This window comes from Protobothrops mucrosquamatus, unplaced genomic scaffold (assembly GCF_001527695.2).
Source record: "Protobothrops mucrosquamatus isolate PMUCROS unplaced genomic scaffold, P.Mucros_1.0 scaffold1510, whole genome shotgun sequence".
Classification (NCBI taxonomy): Eukaryota; Metazoa; Chordata; class Lepidosauria; order Squamata; family Viperidae; genus Protobothrops; species Protobothrops mucrosquamatus.
In genome coordinates, this window is record NW_015387682.1 from 233023 (window position 1) to 248173 (window position 15151).

Consider the following 15151-nt stretch of genomic DNA (forward strand, 5'->3'; position numbering starts at 1 on the left):
GGAATTAGTTTCCCTGTTTATATAAAGGAGCATGCAGAGAGGCCTGCAGATCAAGTTATTTAATAGGCAACAGTTTCCTATGGAAAAATAAGTTCATTGTACACAGCCATCTGGTTAATCACCTTTTAGCGAGTCATACAGAATGATCCAGGTAGGTTTACCCTTGATTTTGGCACAAGGTCTCTAAGGTAAACAGGAGACCCAGGCCAAGACATCTGAAGAATATCAGGTTGCCTGTTCTTGAACCAGATCCATAGCACAATAACAAGCTAATGAAAGAAAAATTCTTTTTAAGCTTTGTAAGACTTTGCATGTACCATGGGTATTTGAAATGTATTTTTATTTTATTTTTAAATAGAAGTCCAAAGTCAGCTCTAGTAACTTGTGGTACAATAGCAATAGCACTTAGACCTATATACTATATCATAGTGCTTTACAGCACTCTCTAAGAAGTTTACAGAGTCAGCATATTGCCCCCAACAATCTGGGTCCTCATTTTACCGACCTCGGATGGATGGAAGGCTGAGTCAACCTTGAGCTGTTCAGAATCAAACTCCTGGACTAAGCAGTGAGTTAGCCTGCAGTACTGCATTCTAACCACCGCACCACCATGGCGCTTATAAATCTGTTAATATACTCAGTTATACTAAAATTTCCTTTCAGGATAAGCGTAAATGTGAATGTAATGAAAACTACATTGGGGATGGAATTGATTGTGAAGTAAGTCAACTGCCAGTGGACAGATGTTTACAGGACAATGGACAGTGCCATGCAGATGCTAACTGTGCCGACCTCCATTTCCAGGGTTAGTCTTCTAATTTAGAAATAGTTGGAAGCGTCTATGCTTCTTAATGATGCTGAATCTGAGAATTCTTTACAGTAAAATGGTGGTTCTAATATGAAATAACTCAATGACTGTCAATCTTTATAGATATTTTTTAAACAATAATTTGGTGACTTTGACAACTTTGACTTTGATCTACTCTGCCATAATTCATGATAGTTCCATGCGTGCATATGCATATTACTAAAAATATTCAAAACAAAAATATAACATTCAGGTATAGAATCTGCACCTTGTTACAACATGAAAGCATAAGAATTTGGTACAACCATGTCTAAATATGCACGAAGTGTGTACATCAGTCCCTAGTATATCAAGACTAATGAATTACTGTATTATCTGCATAGATAATCATAGATATCAAAAGAGAGTCAACATTTTGTATAATCATATTGTCAGGATATACTGAAGCTGGTATGAAATAGGAAATTGTGCGAAGGAAATACCTCATTTTCTTGTCTTTACAAAGCACAACCATTTATACCTGATCTTTTCCAGCTTTCTATAAATCACCATATTTGGAAACCCCTAAATATTTTTGCATTTTTCTTCTTTGCAGATGCTACAGTTGGTGTTTTTCACATACGCTCTGCAAAGGGGCAGTATAAATTGACTTTTGCTGATGCAAATAAGACTTGTGAAGATGAAAGTGCTACAATAGCTACATATACTCAGCTCTTATATGCTCAGAAGGTAAGAATGCTTATTTATCCTAGCCAAGAGGAAAATTATGCATGGTATTGGAGGAGAAACAAAATGTTTTCAAGGCACAAAACAAGAAATTCAGTTGTCTTTTGAACATCATCTTTGGGACAACCATGACCTGGATGGTTGAGAAACTCCATAGACATCCAGTTTGCAAAAGTTCTTCTGCAAAGTATGAGCCATTTGCAGCCAGTTCTGTGGAAAAATCCAGACTTCTAGTGTGTAACAGCCACAGACTGCCAACCAGAGTTGGGATAGAACTCCAAGTTCTATTTGGAAAAATGAGGCAATCTGTCTTTCATATTGTTGTTGTGACTCATCCACCCTGCCAAAGCTTCAGAGAATGCCCCAAGGAGCCTATAGATATCAGAGGTCTGTGGTCAGTAGCATTCTCACTAATGTAACCATCATGTGCATGTTCATGCAGTAGGAACTGCTATATTCATTTTGTCTCCCAGTGAAAGTATTTCATCTTCCAATATTTATTATGTTGGATAAGCCCCATAGCTTTAGCTTAAGATAGTTATTCATTTTCTTTTGTTTCATGATTGTATTCCTTATATGTTCACAATAGGCCAAATATCATCTGTGTGCTGCTGGTTGGCTGGCTAATGGAAAAGTTGCATATCCAACAGCTTTCTCTGCCCCAAAATGTGGTGGAGGAATTGTTGGCATTGTTGATTACGGAATCAGAGTCAACATGACTGAAACCTGGGATGTTTTCTGTTACAGAGTCAAAGGTAAAAATAGAAGAATGTTTGAATTCTCAGAATCTGCCATCTTGGCTCTAGGCTCAACCCATCCAGGTCTGAATTAAAATGTTTGTAGACCTGGGACACTTTTATAATTGTAGCAGTCTCAGGCAGATCTATAGACCAAGCTTTGCATTTACATTGTATTTAAGCATATCACAATTATAAGCAATTTTTAAAATGAGAAACAATGTGTAAACATTTAAATAGGTATAGGTCCTATTATATAATTATGTAATTCAGATTGCAGAGAAATTCATTCTTTGTAAGGCTGAGAACATGGGAAGCCTCAGGGAAAGGGCCCCCTATTCCGAATAGATATTCATGTCCTGGAACCATCTCAGTTTCCTATTTAAACTCTCTTTGTTGTTTTATAGATGTCAGTTGCACTTGTAAGACTGGTTATGTGGGAGATGGATTTACATGCAGTGGAAATTTGCTTCAAGTCCTCTTCACTTTCCCAACATTTACAAACTTTCTCTCGGTGAGTAATAGAAGCCAAGCTTTTTCTCCCCTAGAAAGCAAAGGAACACATATGAGAATCTTTTTCCCTATGATGTTTTAGTGATTTGAATCAGTTATTTGTTTAAAAGGAGCAATAAACGTGACGTAAATAATCTGTTATTATAGTTGAAAATATTGTAACTGTTGCCAGGTTTTATCAATGGGCTCATCATCATTCAAGGTCAAGAAGACATTATTGAAAAAACACCTGCTTTCAATTTCTTTGTTTTTAATCAGTGTTTGGAAGCAATCAAAGGCCAACTATAGGAGGGTCTAACATCAGTATTACTTCCTCTTGAGAGGGTGGAGCAATAGGGCATCCTGTAGCTTGTAGACGGCATGAGATCCTCAGCTGCAAAAAGAGACATCCTTGGAGCCAGAAGAGACTTGGCCACTTTTCCCATGTTTTGCTTCTTCTATATTTCCTGCAAGCCTGCAATCCACTGAGCTGCAGTCTCTGTTAATTTTATTCTTCCAATAGCAAGAAGAAGCCAGCAATCTGACTCCATTTCTGGAAGGCTTGCTGATGCTTCTTACCTCCCAGTGACTCTGCTTGAGACTAGTAGAGAACACAATAAATCTTGCAAGATTATATTATTATAGCCAATCTAAATAAAAGAAGTATTTAGTCTTCCAGGGAATTATTTCTTGGTCTGCTCTGCCTCTTGGCTGACAAAACTGCTGGTTGAATTCCAAAGAGGAGGAGGAGGAGGAGGAGGAGGAGGAGGAGGTGGAGGCCTTCTGGCCTCCCCTACAATAGTATAACAGCATAATATAGTTATCTGTGAAAGTAGCAGCCTGAAGGTACATACATGCCTTCTTCCAGTGGTCTTACTCTACTCCACTAGAAGAGAGCGATTTAACCTTTCCCATTGCCCTTTCAGCAACTGTCCTTAAAAGCAGTTTCCCGTTTCTTAAGAAAAAAGCCAACCCTGATTCAACTCATTTATTTAAATATGTGTCATTAAGAAATACAGTTTAGATCCTTGCATACAAGAAGAATATGAGGGTTTCATAAAATATCTCTGAAGCATTGTTTGTTTATTTATCATGCATTCTTTTCTCCTCTCAGGAAGTTAATTATTTTGCTAGACTCTTATCATAGCGGAATATGTCATAATGCTTTACTATCACAATTTACTATCTTAACAGGAGATTTTCACTTATTCAAATACCTCAAGGAAAGGCCAAGAGTTCATGAAATACCTCACAAATCTCTCCATTAAAGCAACCTTGTTTGTACCAAACAATGATGGCTTGAGGAAGAATGAGGTAAATGAAAAAAAAATAGTGTTTTCCTTGCCAGCTCCAGAAGCTTAAATAGGATGATCATGGAAAGTAATGTTAATTTTTCTGCTGTTTTAAAATTCTCATTGTTCCTAATGCTTATATCATCAATTTATGAAATTAAACCAGATATCCTAACATTTTGCCTGCTTCTGGCTGTTTTCATAACCTGTTCCAACCTATGGATGAAACATAGGTTGAACCTATGGAGGTGATGAAGCAAATTTCAGATGAGATGAGATGATTACAGTTTTTAGTTCATTTTTAGCCTCACTCCCTGTCGTGATGCAAGCCTCTGGTATCTCCTTTAACATCCAAGAGGCTACTTGCTCCACCAAATTTCATTTTGTTTAATTTCTTTTAATTGAAATCGACCTCTTATAACAGCAGCTACCTGGACTTGTTTTAGATAGAGTAGGAAAGGTACTCCCCATACACTTTATGGAATAAAACTATTCATTTTTAGGAGCAAAGGTAAGAAATCAACCCTGAATAAAAAATGGAGAAAAAAGATGTCAGCTGTGAAATGCTGCCATTTTGATTGTGGACATTTTGATTGTTATTTTTTGCTGCTTTAAGACACTCTCTGGAAGAGACATTGAATATCATCTAACCAAGAACACCACATATTATGAAGATTTGGTCAATGGAACAACTCTCCAAAGCAGAATAGGGGAAAATCTGTTAATTATACACCAAGAAGAAAACCAGGAGCAGATTTCACTCACTAAAAAGGTAGATTATTTGTTCGTCAATATGCTGCTCATAAGGATATAGCTTGATGTGCATTGTCTGTATTGCATTGATTTTTTTTCCTCCAAAAGAACAAAAACAAAAACTGAGGAATTCTGATATGAATTGGACATGAATGAAAGTCTTCAGGTGGAGAAATAACCTTTCAAATCTTTATTACACTCATAGGCCAGCATATACAATACATAACAAAGTGTTTTTGAAAGTTAACAACTTTAAAATATGTGCAGTTCCCAGAATTCCCCAGCCAGATGCTGCAATGGTCATAAGTGTGAAAAACGATCATAACTCACTTTTTTCAATGCCGCTGTAACTTCGAATGGTCATTAAACAAACTGTTGTAAGTGGAGGACCTGTACTCAGGATGCAGATCCCAAATGTAGAAAGAGTAGAGCACTCCATGAAACTTCAGGATCATATAGCCTGGAACATTCCAAAATCTGCACAAGCTTATTCCCTTGCTTCACTTCTCATATTCTCCTGTTCTATCTACTATGACCATTCTTTTTCTTTCTAATCTGCTCATTTTTTATTACTACTGGGCATCAGTGGCAGTCCTAATATTTTTCTTTAAATTAAGCTAGTAGCTGGGTTCTCCTAAACCAGTGATGGCGAACCTATGGGACGGGTGCCAGAGGCAGCACTCGGAGCCCTCTCTGTGGGCACACGTGCTGTTGCCCCAGCCTCACCTCCCCCCGTGACCCCCTCTTCAGCAGCTCCCCTGAAGGAGAGTCGCCCCTGAACGTGGCCCACCCGGAGCAGCGCAGCCAAGGACATGGCAGCCAGGTAGCGTACACAAGACTCTGCCCTCACACCCCATCCCTCTGCCCTCACACCCCATTGATGTTGCAGGGTGCGGGCAGAGGGCGTAACCGCCATAGCGCTGCTGGGCTGCCTGGGCAATCTGCGGCAGGCCCTGGAGGCGGTGAGTGGCCCTGTGGGCAGGCGGGGCAGGGGATGGGGGGCAGAGCAGGGGTGCAGCAGGGGGTGGAGTGGGGGCGGGGCCAGTTTTTGGGCACTCAGTCTCTAAAAGGTTCGCCATCACTGTCCTAAACTTTCTTCTGTATGATTTTGCATACAAATGTCTCTCTACATTCTTTTCATTAACTATGAAAACAAGAAAAGAGTAAAGAATTGCACTTTCCACAGGGTTTATCCACAACTATCTCTTATTTTATATATTGTATGTATTTTTTAATGTATAATCTATGTGTGTAGTTCAGTAACTTAGCCTGTTTCACTTTAAAAGCTAGAATAGCAACCACTATATATTATTTATCTGGATTAAATAACATGAGGGGGGAAATGGCATTTGCCCAACCAGTGATTTAACTTTCTTTCTAAACCGAATAAGAAGCAACAGCAAATTTCTTTGTATGAGTATCCTCCTTGACTAACCATGTCTGCTACTTCAGCCAAGGAAGAACTGAATCTTTTTGGGGCTAATGTCGAACAGCACAAAAAGGGTGAGTCCTTTTAGGCAGGAGTAGTATACATATACAAAGTAGATCATATACAAAAGATCTAAGCTCTGAAAATTAAACATTAATTATGTTACCCAGAGTAACTTAGTAAGATCATATAGTATATTCAACATGTTGTGGTTCAAGTTATTTTTTTTTTCAGATGACAACCAAGTATGTGAATGGTAAAGCTATCCGTGAGTGGGACATTATTGCCTCCAATGGGGTCATCCATGTTATTGAAGCATCACTAAAGGCACCCCCTGCAAAGTCTGTAAGTGCTTTGCATATGGAAATGTATTTTTTTTTAATCAAGTGGCTTTCAAAAAAACTGTGAATGAATATTTCCTTTGGAAACAGGCTTGATGAAGTATGTCAAGAAGGAAATATTGAGGCACTTGGTCATTCTTTGCTTAAGTAGTATTTTTGGGCCATAACTCAGAATCAAAATAGCAACATTAGATTTTAATTTAAAACTTAATTTAAAACTTTGCTTTCCCATTACACACTAACTTTTTTCTTCTGTCATGTTAAAATTACTTCATCTTCTGGAAATAGTCTGATGGTCTTACTCAACACTTTTTGTATGGGGGAGGGAATATGCAGTTCTGGAGCTATAGGTTATGTGCCTTGAGGACATATAGATGTGCATCTTGCTATGGAAGAGCTCTTGATTAGGGTACTTACATCATCTTGAAATTAAAAAATGAAGAACCCAACAAATGTTCCAGAACAATTATGAAAGTACTTGGAAAACAACCCAAGTAAAACCACCATCTCCTCTTTTTGAATTTCATTAGAAGCATTTGTTGGAACTATCAAGGTGAGGTGAACAGGTTGTTGATTTTACAAAATATTGTTTTCTGTTATTTCTGTTTTCTCTAATATAGATATATTCTTAAATTAGGTAATGTAGTACACATTTCCTATATGTGTACTACTATGCATGTTTTACCATAGTTCACACTTAGATCTTCATAGCAAAATGGGATGCAAAAAGAAAATCTGCTCTGCTTCTTGGCTTTAAAATGACATTTTCCTTCATCCTGAGTTATTGTACCGATTTCTGTACCACAATACATTTGGTCAATTTTAAAATACCATGTGATGCGATGTTCTATTGTGTATCTGAACACATAGTAACATGACTCTCCCTCTCGAATTTGTGAAATGTTTAATTATACTTTCTGCTATATCCATTTCCCTTCTTTATCTCAATTCAAGGCTTCGCTACATCCTGGAGCTGGTACAGGAATATTCTTTGCAATCATGCTGGTCATTGGAATCATCGCTTTGGTTGGATATTCATACTTCAGATTTAAGAACAGACCCATTCAATTCCAACTTTTCAGGGTAAGAAAAAGCATAGTAACATAAACAGACTTTTAGAACACCCACAGTACATGGGTATATATTTTTTTTAATTAGGCAACTTTGATCATGCAAGGAAATCAAACACAAGAACTATGTGACAAAGCTGTTCCTTTCATACAAAGAACAGATTTATCTGTTTAGCTTCACTGAGTAGAATATGCAGAGAAAGGGAAAGAAATCCTCATCACCCCTGTTGAGTTTGCTGTGCTCTACTAAGGATGCTATTTCTGGTGACTATGGTCTAACACAGTGGTTCTCAACCTGTGGGTCGGGACCCCATTTGGGGTCGATCGACGATTTCACGGGGGTCGCCAAGCAAGGCTGTCCGCCATTTTTTTGTCCGCCATTTTTTCCCCTTTTCCGGCGGGTGCCTTACCTCCCTTGGGCTGGGCCAGCTGGTGGTCGGCCTGCTCCGTCTCTGCCGCTTGCCAGCTACGCCTCAGCCGGCGCAGGGGGCGGAACCACGCATGCGCGGCGCTCCCGGGCAGGGAAAGTCCTCGACTTACGACTGGTTGGGTAGTCCTCGACTTACAACCAGTTTAGTCCTCGACTTACGACTGGTTTAGTCCTCGACTTACGACCGGTTGGGGTCGCGGCATTAAAAAGGTTGAGAACCACTGGTCTAACACCAGATTGGATTCACTTCAGTCAAGATGGAATATAAACTAGAAGAAGACAAGCAAGGGACATAGAAGCACATGAGGCTTAGCGCAGAAATTCTCAACCTTTTCTTTACCACGGATCCCCTTTAAATACTTTTTGTGGCATGGACCACCAAGACTTAATTCAAGAATTAAATCATAACAGCCTTCGCAAACACCTTGTGACATCATGCCCCCTCCCCAGTGATCTGGGGACCACAGGTTGAGAACCACTGATTTAGTGCATTCCTGATAATCAAACCCTAGTATTTAAATAACTTATAAATACAGCCATCATATAAGTTCTGACTTACCTGTTTGCTTTGCTTTGCTTTTTGCTGTCCTCAAGTCATCTTGACTTCTGGCAACTGTTGGCCCTCTTTGGAAATGGCTTCCCATTGCCTATTCCTATGACTGAGAGCAAATAAGCCACCCATCTGGTTTAAGCCAAAGGCAGGATTAGAATTCATAGTCTATCAATTTCCTAGCCCAATGCCTTTAAGTACTACATCAAACTGGCTTTCTTTGTAATGAATCTGAACATAAACTATTCTTTTAAAAATATCATATAGGAAAAAGATGATATTGATGTAACTACATTGGACAAAGCGCCATCTACCAACATCGCAAATCCCAATTATGAAAACTCATCAGATCTTCCATCAGATCCTCCTTATGATCCGTTTTTGGTAAGTGTTTATTCTAATGAGGTAGGATTGTTTTCAAAATATGTCAGAAGCCAGAATTTGGATTATAAAACAAAATATTGTGGCTTCTACTTAACTAACCACATGATTTTATCTTCTTTTAGTAACAGACCTATCAGCACATTTATGAGTTTATTTTTGTATTTTTTGCCTTTTTTTATCCCCTTTGAATTAGCATGTATTGAGGGCATAAGATGATACACACTCATATAACAAAACTGTATCTGTGACAACATCAAAGCTAATCTTGAGCACCTATCTCTGCCATTTAGCTTTCTATATATATATATTTAAATAGAAAATCCATCAATAAATTGTAGTCACTGGATTCAAACAACCAAGAGATGGCAACACAGCACTCCCTATAGCAGCCCCTTGGCTGGATAGGACTGTATTTTTTTAGGATTGGCTCAATATTGCCTTAGGTTTCTGCAAGACAACTTCACAGAATTATCAGCTGTATCTCTGCACTTCTCAGGCAAGGCATGGTGCCCAAGTCAAAACAACTTGTTTTAGGATCAAAACAACCCCCCTCACATTATATTTGATGCAATATTTGAATTCAATCATTCTCTCTCTGATAGTCTGCATCTGAACTACATCCTCTGCAATCTTGCTGTAATCCAGTCTGCTGCCTGAAATGATAAGGACAATGCTATGAGCCCCATAGCCAGACCAAAGCCAACTTCACGTTTTATTATTAACAGGACTTCAATATCCTAGCAATGTTCCCTGCTCTATAACATCTGCTGTCTGAATAATGGCTTTCAGATCACCCTGCTCTGCAAATTACTAGAAAGAGGTTTCTCAGCAATGGCCCCATGGACAAGAGGCGTTTACACACCTGGCCCCTTTCCAGCCTATTTTTGAAGTAGACAAGAACTTAACTGCTTAATCAGGTCTTTAAGAGCAGGGCTTTTCAACCTTTTCACTCATTGTACCACTTTTAGGATATGGCAACATCCGAGTACCACCAGTCGCCTAGCAAGGTGTCAAAAACTTGATGACCCCCCCAAAAAAGGAAAAAAGTGCTAAAGTATAGATAGTCCTCGACTTACAACAGTTCGCTTAGTGACTGTTCGAAGTTACAATGGCACTGAAAAAAGTGCCCCCCAAGCCACAGCCGAGCAAGACACCTGCCTGCCCGCCTGGCGGCGCTCTTCCTCCTGTCCAAGGTTTTCATTGTTGTGAGCATTTCTGTTGAGGATTGGCAGCAGGGGTGGGGTGGGGGGGTGTTTGGTTTTTATTCCCGTCTGCTGGGTTGTTGCAGCAGGTTTTGGTCACTTCACATGACCCTGGGACACTGTGACCGTCATAAATATGAATCAGTTGCCAAGCATCTGAATGTAAATCACAAGACCCTGGAGATGCTGCAACATTCCAGCTGATCGGTGCTTCTTCTGGGCTCAGCAGTAGCACCAAAATCAGCGCAAGCTCCAGCTGGAGCCTGGCACTGATCCTGGCGCTTCCGCTGAGCCCTGACAGCCCTGCAGCTCCAACCATCTCTCACTCAGGCTTGTGCGGTGCTGCCACTGGTTCAGCTCATTCCCCTCCCCCGCTACTTTTCTAGGATGGTCGCGTACCACCTGCCAGGTGCCAATGTACCACAGGTGGTACCCGTACCACTGGTTGAAAAGCCCTGGGTTAAGAGCACTAATTAAAAACACTTTTAGGGTGGTAGTTACACCCGTTTTTTCATTTGTAATATATTGCCAACTACTTTGCCAGTAAATGTTGAGAGCATTATTTATAAATACTGACTATAACCTTTTTAAAAAACAGGTTTCCGATGATCAGCAGCTGGTGAGCAGTGATTCTCCCCATGATTTCTAATGCCTTCACTAGAGACATAGTTTTACCACTGGACAATGAAGACACATCTGGTTCAGGAAAGAGCCATTGAAGAACATAGAAAATTCCTTAAAAAATTGAATGTTGCTTAATTTCATTAGGAAGTAATTCTGTCATTTTAGTTATGCAGATCCTAAAATCACTGTTTTCCTTTTTTCCTCTTCTTCCCTGTATTCCAAAAGTCATTAATCTTACAAAATAGCATTTTATTTTGTAAAAGAAAATGGGGCATATCTATGCTGTTTGGGTTGCTACAAACCTGTCATTAATGGAATGATATTCTTTTTTTAAAAAAAAATCTAAATGTTTTAAAATAACTTACTGCATATTACACGAGTAGATAGCATAATTTCCAGGTTTTTTTAAAAATCGCACATTTGTAATTTGTGTTTGTAACACAAATGAATAGTAGCAAGGTTGGATAAGCTGCTCTGAAAGTATTAAAGGCTATATTTTATAATAGTACAATCCTAATTTTAAGATTTTTTGAGAGATTTCAGTAGAACCTTTCTACATACACCCATGCAAATCATCACCATGACACCTTGCTTCCATCACACCCATATAGTACACTAATTTTTATGTCTTATTTTTAACGCTTCACCCCTCTTTTTGAGGATAAAAAGAGGGCTACTGTGTTTGCAATTGATTCTCATTCATAAACTACCTAATATACTCATTTTATATTCAATCCTCATTCATTTTTCATCTTCATTCTTAATTCTATCGGTTCTAGTTTTACCACACAAATATAACCTTTGTTTTTTCCTGTGAACAGAAACACACGCATAATGGCTTCTTTTGATGAACATTAATTTCTTGTAGGACACAAATTATATACTTGCTAGTACCTATATAGCATTTCTCCATTCTCCCATCTTTAAAAAACATGATACCAAGCTAGACAAATTCATCTACTTATTCTAATTTTCATCTTGATGGATAATACATTTACATATATATTTTTACATACATATGTTTTACCCAATATTAAACAAAATTACTATATTGTGCTACCAAGGAGACTAGTTTCTTTTCCCGACAACTACTATTTCAAAGGCTTTTGCTATAAGCTTTGAGAAGTGTCTCATCCATCATACTTACATTAACAGTTTATTTTAGATAACAAAACTACTTTAGCAGCATTGGTAAGAGAAATCAAAACATGTACTAGTTGTTTATAATAACTCATCCTTCAAAGCAGCAATGTAAAGAAACATGTTTGCACCCATTCTACTTGTAGAATTTGTTTTTATTAATATTTGTAGAACTCACTCATATTTACTTTTGGTACTTTATTGAAATAGACACTTTATCAAAAACATCAGCTATAAATTCAATTTACATATTCCCCACATATTTCCTTCAAATACAGTATACAATGAATGTTTTCACTGAAAAGGTCTTTTCCCTCCCCTGCCATCCTCCAGCTTTCTACCTGAAAACCTTGTATTGAATTCCATCCTAATTACAATAAATGCCTGTAGTAAAATATTTATTGGTTTGTAAGTTAACAATGCTGTATTATTAGAAAATTATTTTTGTATGTATGAAAATATTTTTCCAATAACAAGTTTCAGCATATGAATCAGATGTTTTCCTTGTTGCCTTCAAATTGTTGACAAATGAGCAGGACTCACTTTTGTTATTCAGGTGGAGCATACTGACAAAAGTCTACGACAAGCAAAGTAATTGCAAGTGAGAAGTTTTAGAATTTAAATGTGTTTTAAAATTTCAAAATTACATCAGAATAAAGACACCACAGTTGAAGTACTCATAACATTCTCTTAAAGTATTTTGCAGCTGTGTATGCAAAGGCTCTCCACAGTTACTGTTCATGCACTTTTTTTTACAATATTTGGCATTAAAAAAAAACCTGTAGCAGCAATTAGTACTTTACACAAGGAAATAAAATTTTATTCTGCAGTAAAATAACCCTTCTTTATAGCAGATTTCAAAATGTTTAGCATGTTGAACAGGAATGCTCACAATTACTAGGTTCACAGGACTTGATAACATATGCTAATACAAAAACAGCTAAACTTCAAAAGATTTTACACTAAGCCTAATTTTCAGAATCTGTCCTAATTTGACTTTTTAATATTGTGAACAAATATCATTCAGAAGATCTAGGAGGACTGATACATACCATTCAAGTAATGTCAAGCTTTGAACTACTAGTTTGTGCCTCCAACACTGGAAGTTTTTAAGAAGAGACTGGACAGCCATTTGTCTGAAATGGTATAGGGTTTCCTGCCTGAGCAGGGGGTTGGACTAGATGACCTCCAAGGTCCCTTCCAACATCATCATCATCATCATCATCATCATCATCATCATCATCATCATCATCATCATCATTTCTGTCCTTTAGGTTTTCCACTTAGCTTTCTATTGTTAGTTAAAACAATTAGGCAACAAAATATGATGGTAAATAGCATTTTGATGCTATTTGGATAATGACTCAGGTATTATTCTTCCCTTCAGTCAATTAAAATCATCCATTCCATATCAATATTTTTCTATGTGTACAACGTGTAAAACTGCAATAGGACTGTATGGTGAGCTCCTCAGTAAATAACACGATCAGGGAATTTTACAAAAGGTATCAAAAAGATGGGGACAATCTATGAAAACTTCCCACTGAAAATGGAGCTTTGGGGAGGACAAATTGGATGGTTGAATCTCTATGAAATGCCTATGGAAAAACATGAACCCTTGCACTAAATGAGGACNGTCTTTCATAACCTTCTGCACATCTCACTTAATACTGTAGTACAGTAGACCTTTACAACATGACCACTGAATATCTAGTTACAGGAACTGCTATAGTAGTAGAAATGCAATGTTTTTCTCTTAAGGGTTATTTGTTTAGGGATTTAAGCTCTTAAAGCAAAGGTGAAACCAGGAAATAACTCACACATCTTGAACATCTGTTCAAGACATGTATTTGGAACCAAAATGGAATAATGCCAGCTACTGCTCTTAAGTTACACAACAACAAAAATTAAAAATATATATGTAGTTGCAAATTTCTACAAAGAAATGCTTTTACAAACTTGAAACATAGTATTTATGTAAACAGGCTTGGGGAGCCAAATTATTTCCTAAAATAAATGTAGAATAAATTCTGGCTACATTTTGAATAGCTTCATAAAATACATGAAGTTTTAATATATATTTTAAGGAATGTTTCAAGATTTTTAAAGTAGGTGGACTGCAATGCCCGTGAAAATTGCACTCTACTGCTTTAAGCATTTTAGAAATTTCTGGCTCATCTACAAACAACCAGAATTGCAACAGTTTTTAGACTGAATAATTTCTTTAGTAACCAGTAACCATTGGATTTAAACTGGTAGATTATCTATTAACTTCTACCATGTAGTTTTTTTATGGCCTATCAATAGCTTTTAGAAAAAGTTGTGTTGTTCCATTAGTTGAAATACTGTTAGCTTACTAGGAAAGGGACTGTTAGTTCAAAGCTCTTGCTATATTGCTGTTTCATTATCCGCCTAGAAATAATGTTAGTATTTATGATTTCAAGTTAATACATAATTTGTTGAGCTCAAGACGTGAATACAATAAATATCAGTTTTAGTCCTGTTAAAAGCAGTGGGATTTACACAAGCACAGTGAGGAGAACTGGCTTTAAAACCCTCAAACATTTACCCTTTATAATTTTTTAAGTTATGGGAATAAGAATTAAAAAGAGAGAGAAAATCTTCACCTTTTTTAAATATTGTAACAGGGGGAGGGCCTTCTCTGTGGGTGCCCCCACCCTCTGGAACGAACTACCCCCCGAGATCCGGACGATTCCGGATCTCCTAACCTTCCGCCGTGCCCTCAAGACATGGCTTTTTCAACAAGCGGGACTGACCTAGGGTGAATTTTAAATAGGGATAATTTTTAATGATTTTAAATAGTCACAGCCACTAATATTTGGGTTTTAATTGGTTTTTAGAAGGGGTAATTCTGTATATTGTTTTAACATGCTGTGAGCCGCCCTGAGTCCCATGGGGAGAAGGGCGGCATATAAATTTTGTAAAATAAATAAAAATAAAATAAATGAAGACAGGCCAATAATACTATTATACATTACTAAAATATTATTGTGTTCAAAGAAAGTTACTCCCAGGAAAGTAAGTACAATATTGCAGCCTCAATATATAAAATACAATTCTTAAAGTACATGATGGCATTCTACTAAAGTGCCCAGTGCTATAAGGCTTTACTCTATATCTACAATCAATTCTTCATACAGAGCTGTTATATT

The 15151-nt window shown here is 37.6% G+C and overlaps 1 protein-coding gene across 1 annotated transcript in view; it reads left to right on the plus strand.

The window, feature by feature from the left end:
* Nucleotides 1-10863, plus strand: part of STAB2 (stabilin 2) — a 92807-nt gene extending 81944 nt beyond the window's left edge. Inside the window, exons 60-69 of the mRNA XM_029285325.1 lie at nucleotides 664-805; nucleotides 1404-1537; nucleotides 2124-2289; nucleotides 2679-2785; nucleotides 3958-4077; nucleotides 4672-4827; nucleotides 6472-6582; nucleotides 7533-7661; nucleotides 8896-9012; nucleotides 10813-10863. Coding sequence (XP_029141158.1) covers nucleotides 664-805; nucleotides 1404-1537; nucleotides 2124-2289; nucleotides 2679-2785; nucleotides 3958-4077; nucleotides 4672-4827; nucleotides 6472-6582; nucleotides 7533-7661; nucleotides 8896-9012; nucleotides 10813-10863 — 1233 coding nt within the window. The remainder of the gene's footprint in view (nucleotides 1-663; nucleotides 806-1403; nucleotides 1538-2123; nucleotides 2290-2678; nucleotides 2786-3957; nucleotides 4078-4671; nucleotides 4828-6471; nucleotides 6583-7532; nucleotides 7662-8895; nucleotides 9013-10812) is intronic.
* Nucleotides 10864-15151: the final 4288 nt, after the last annotated feature.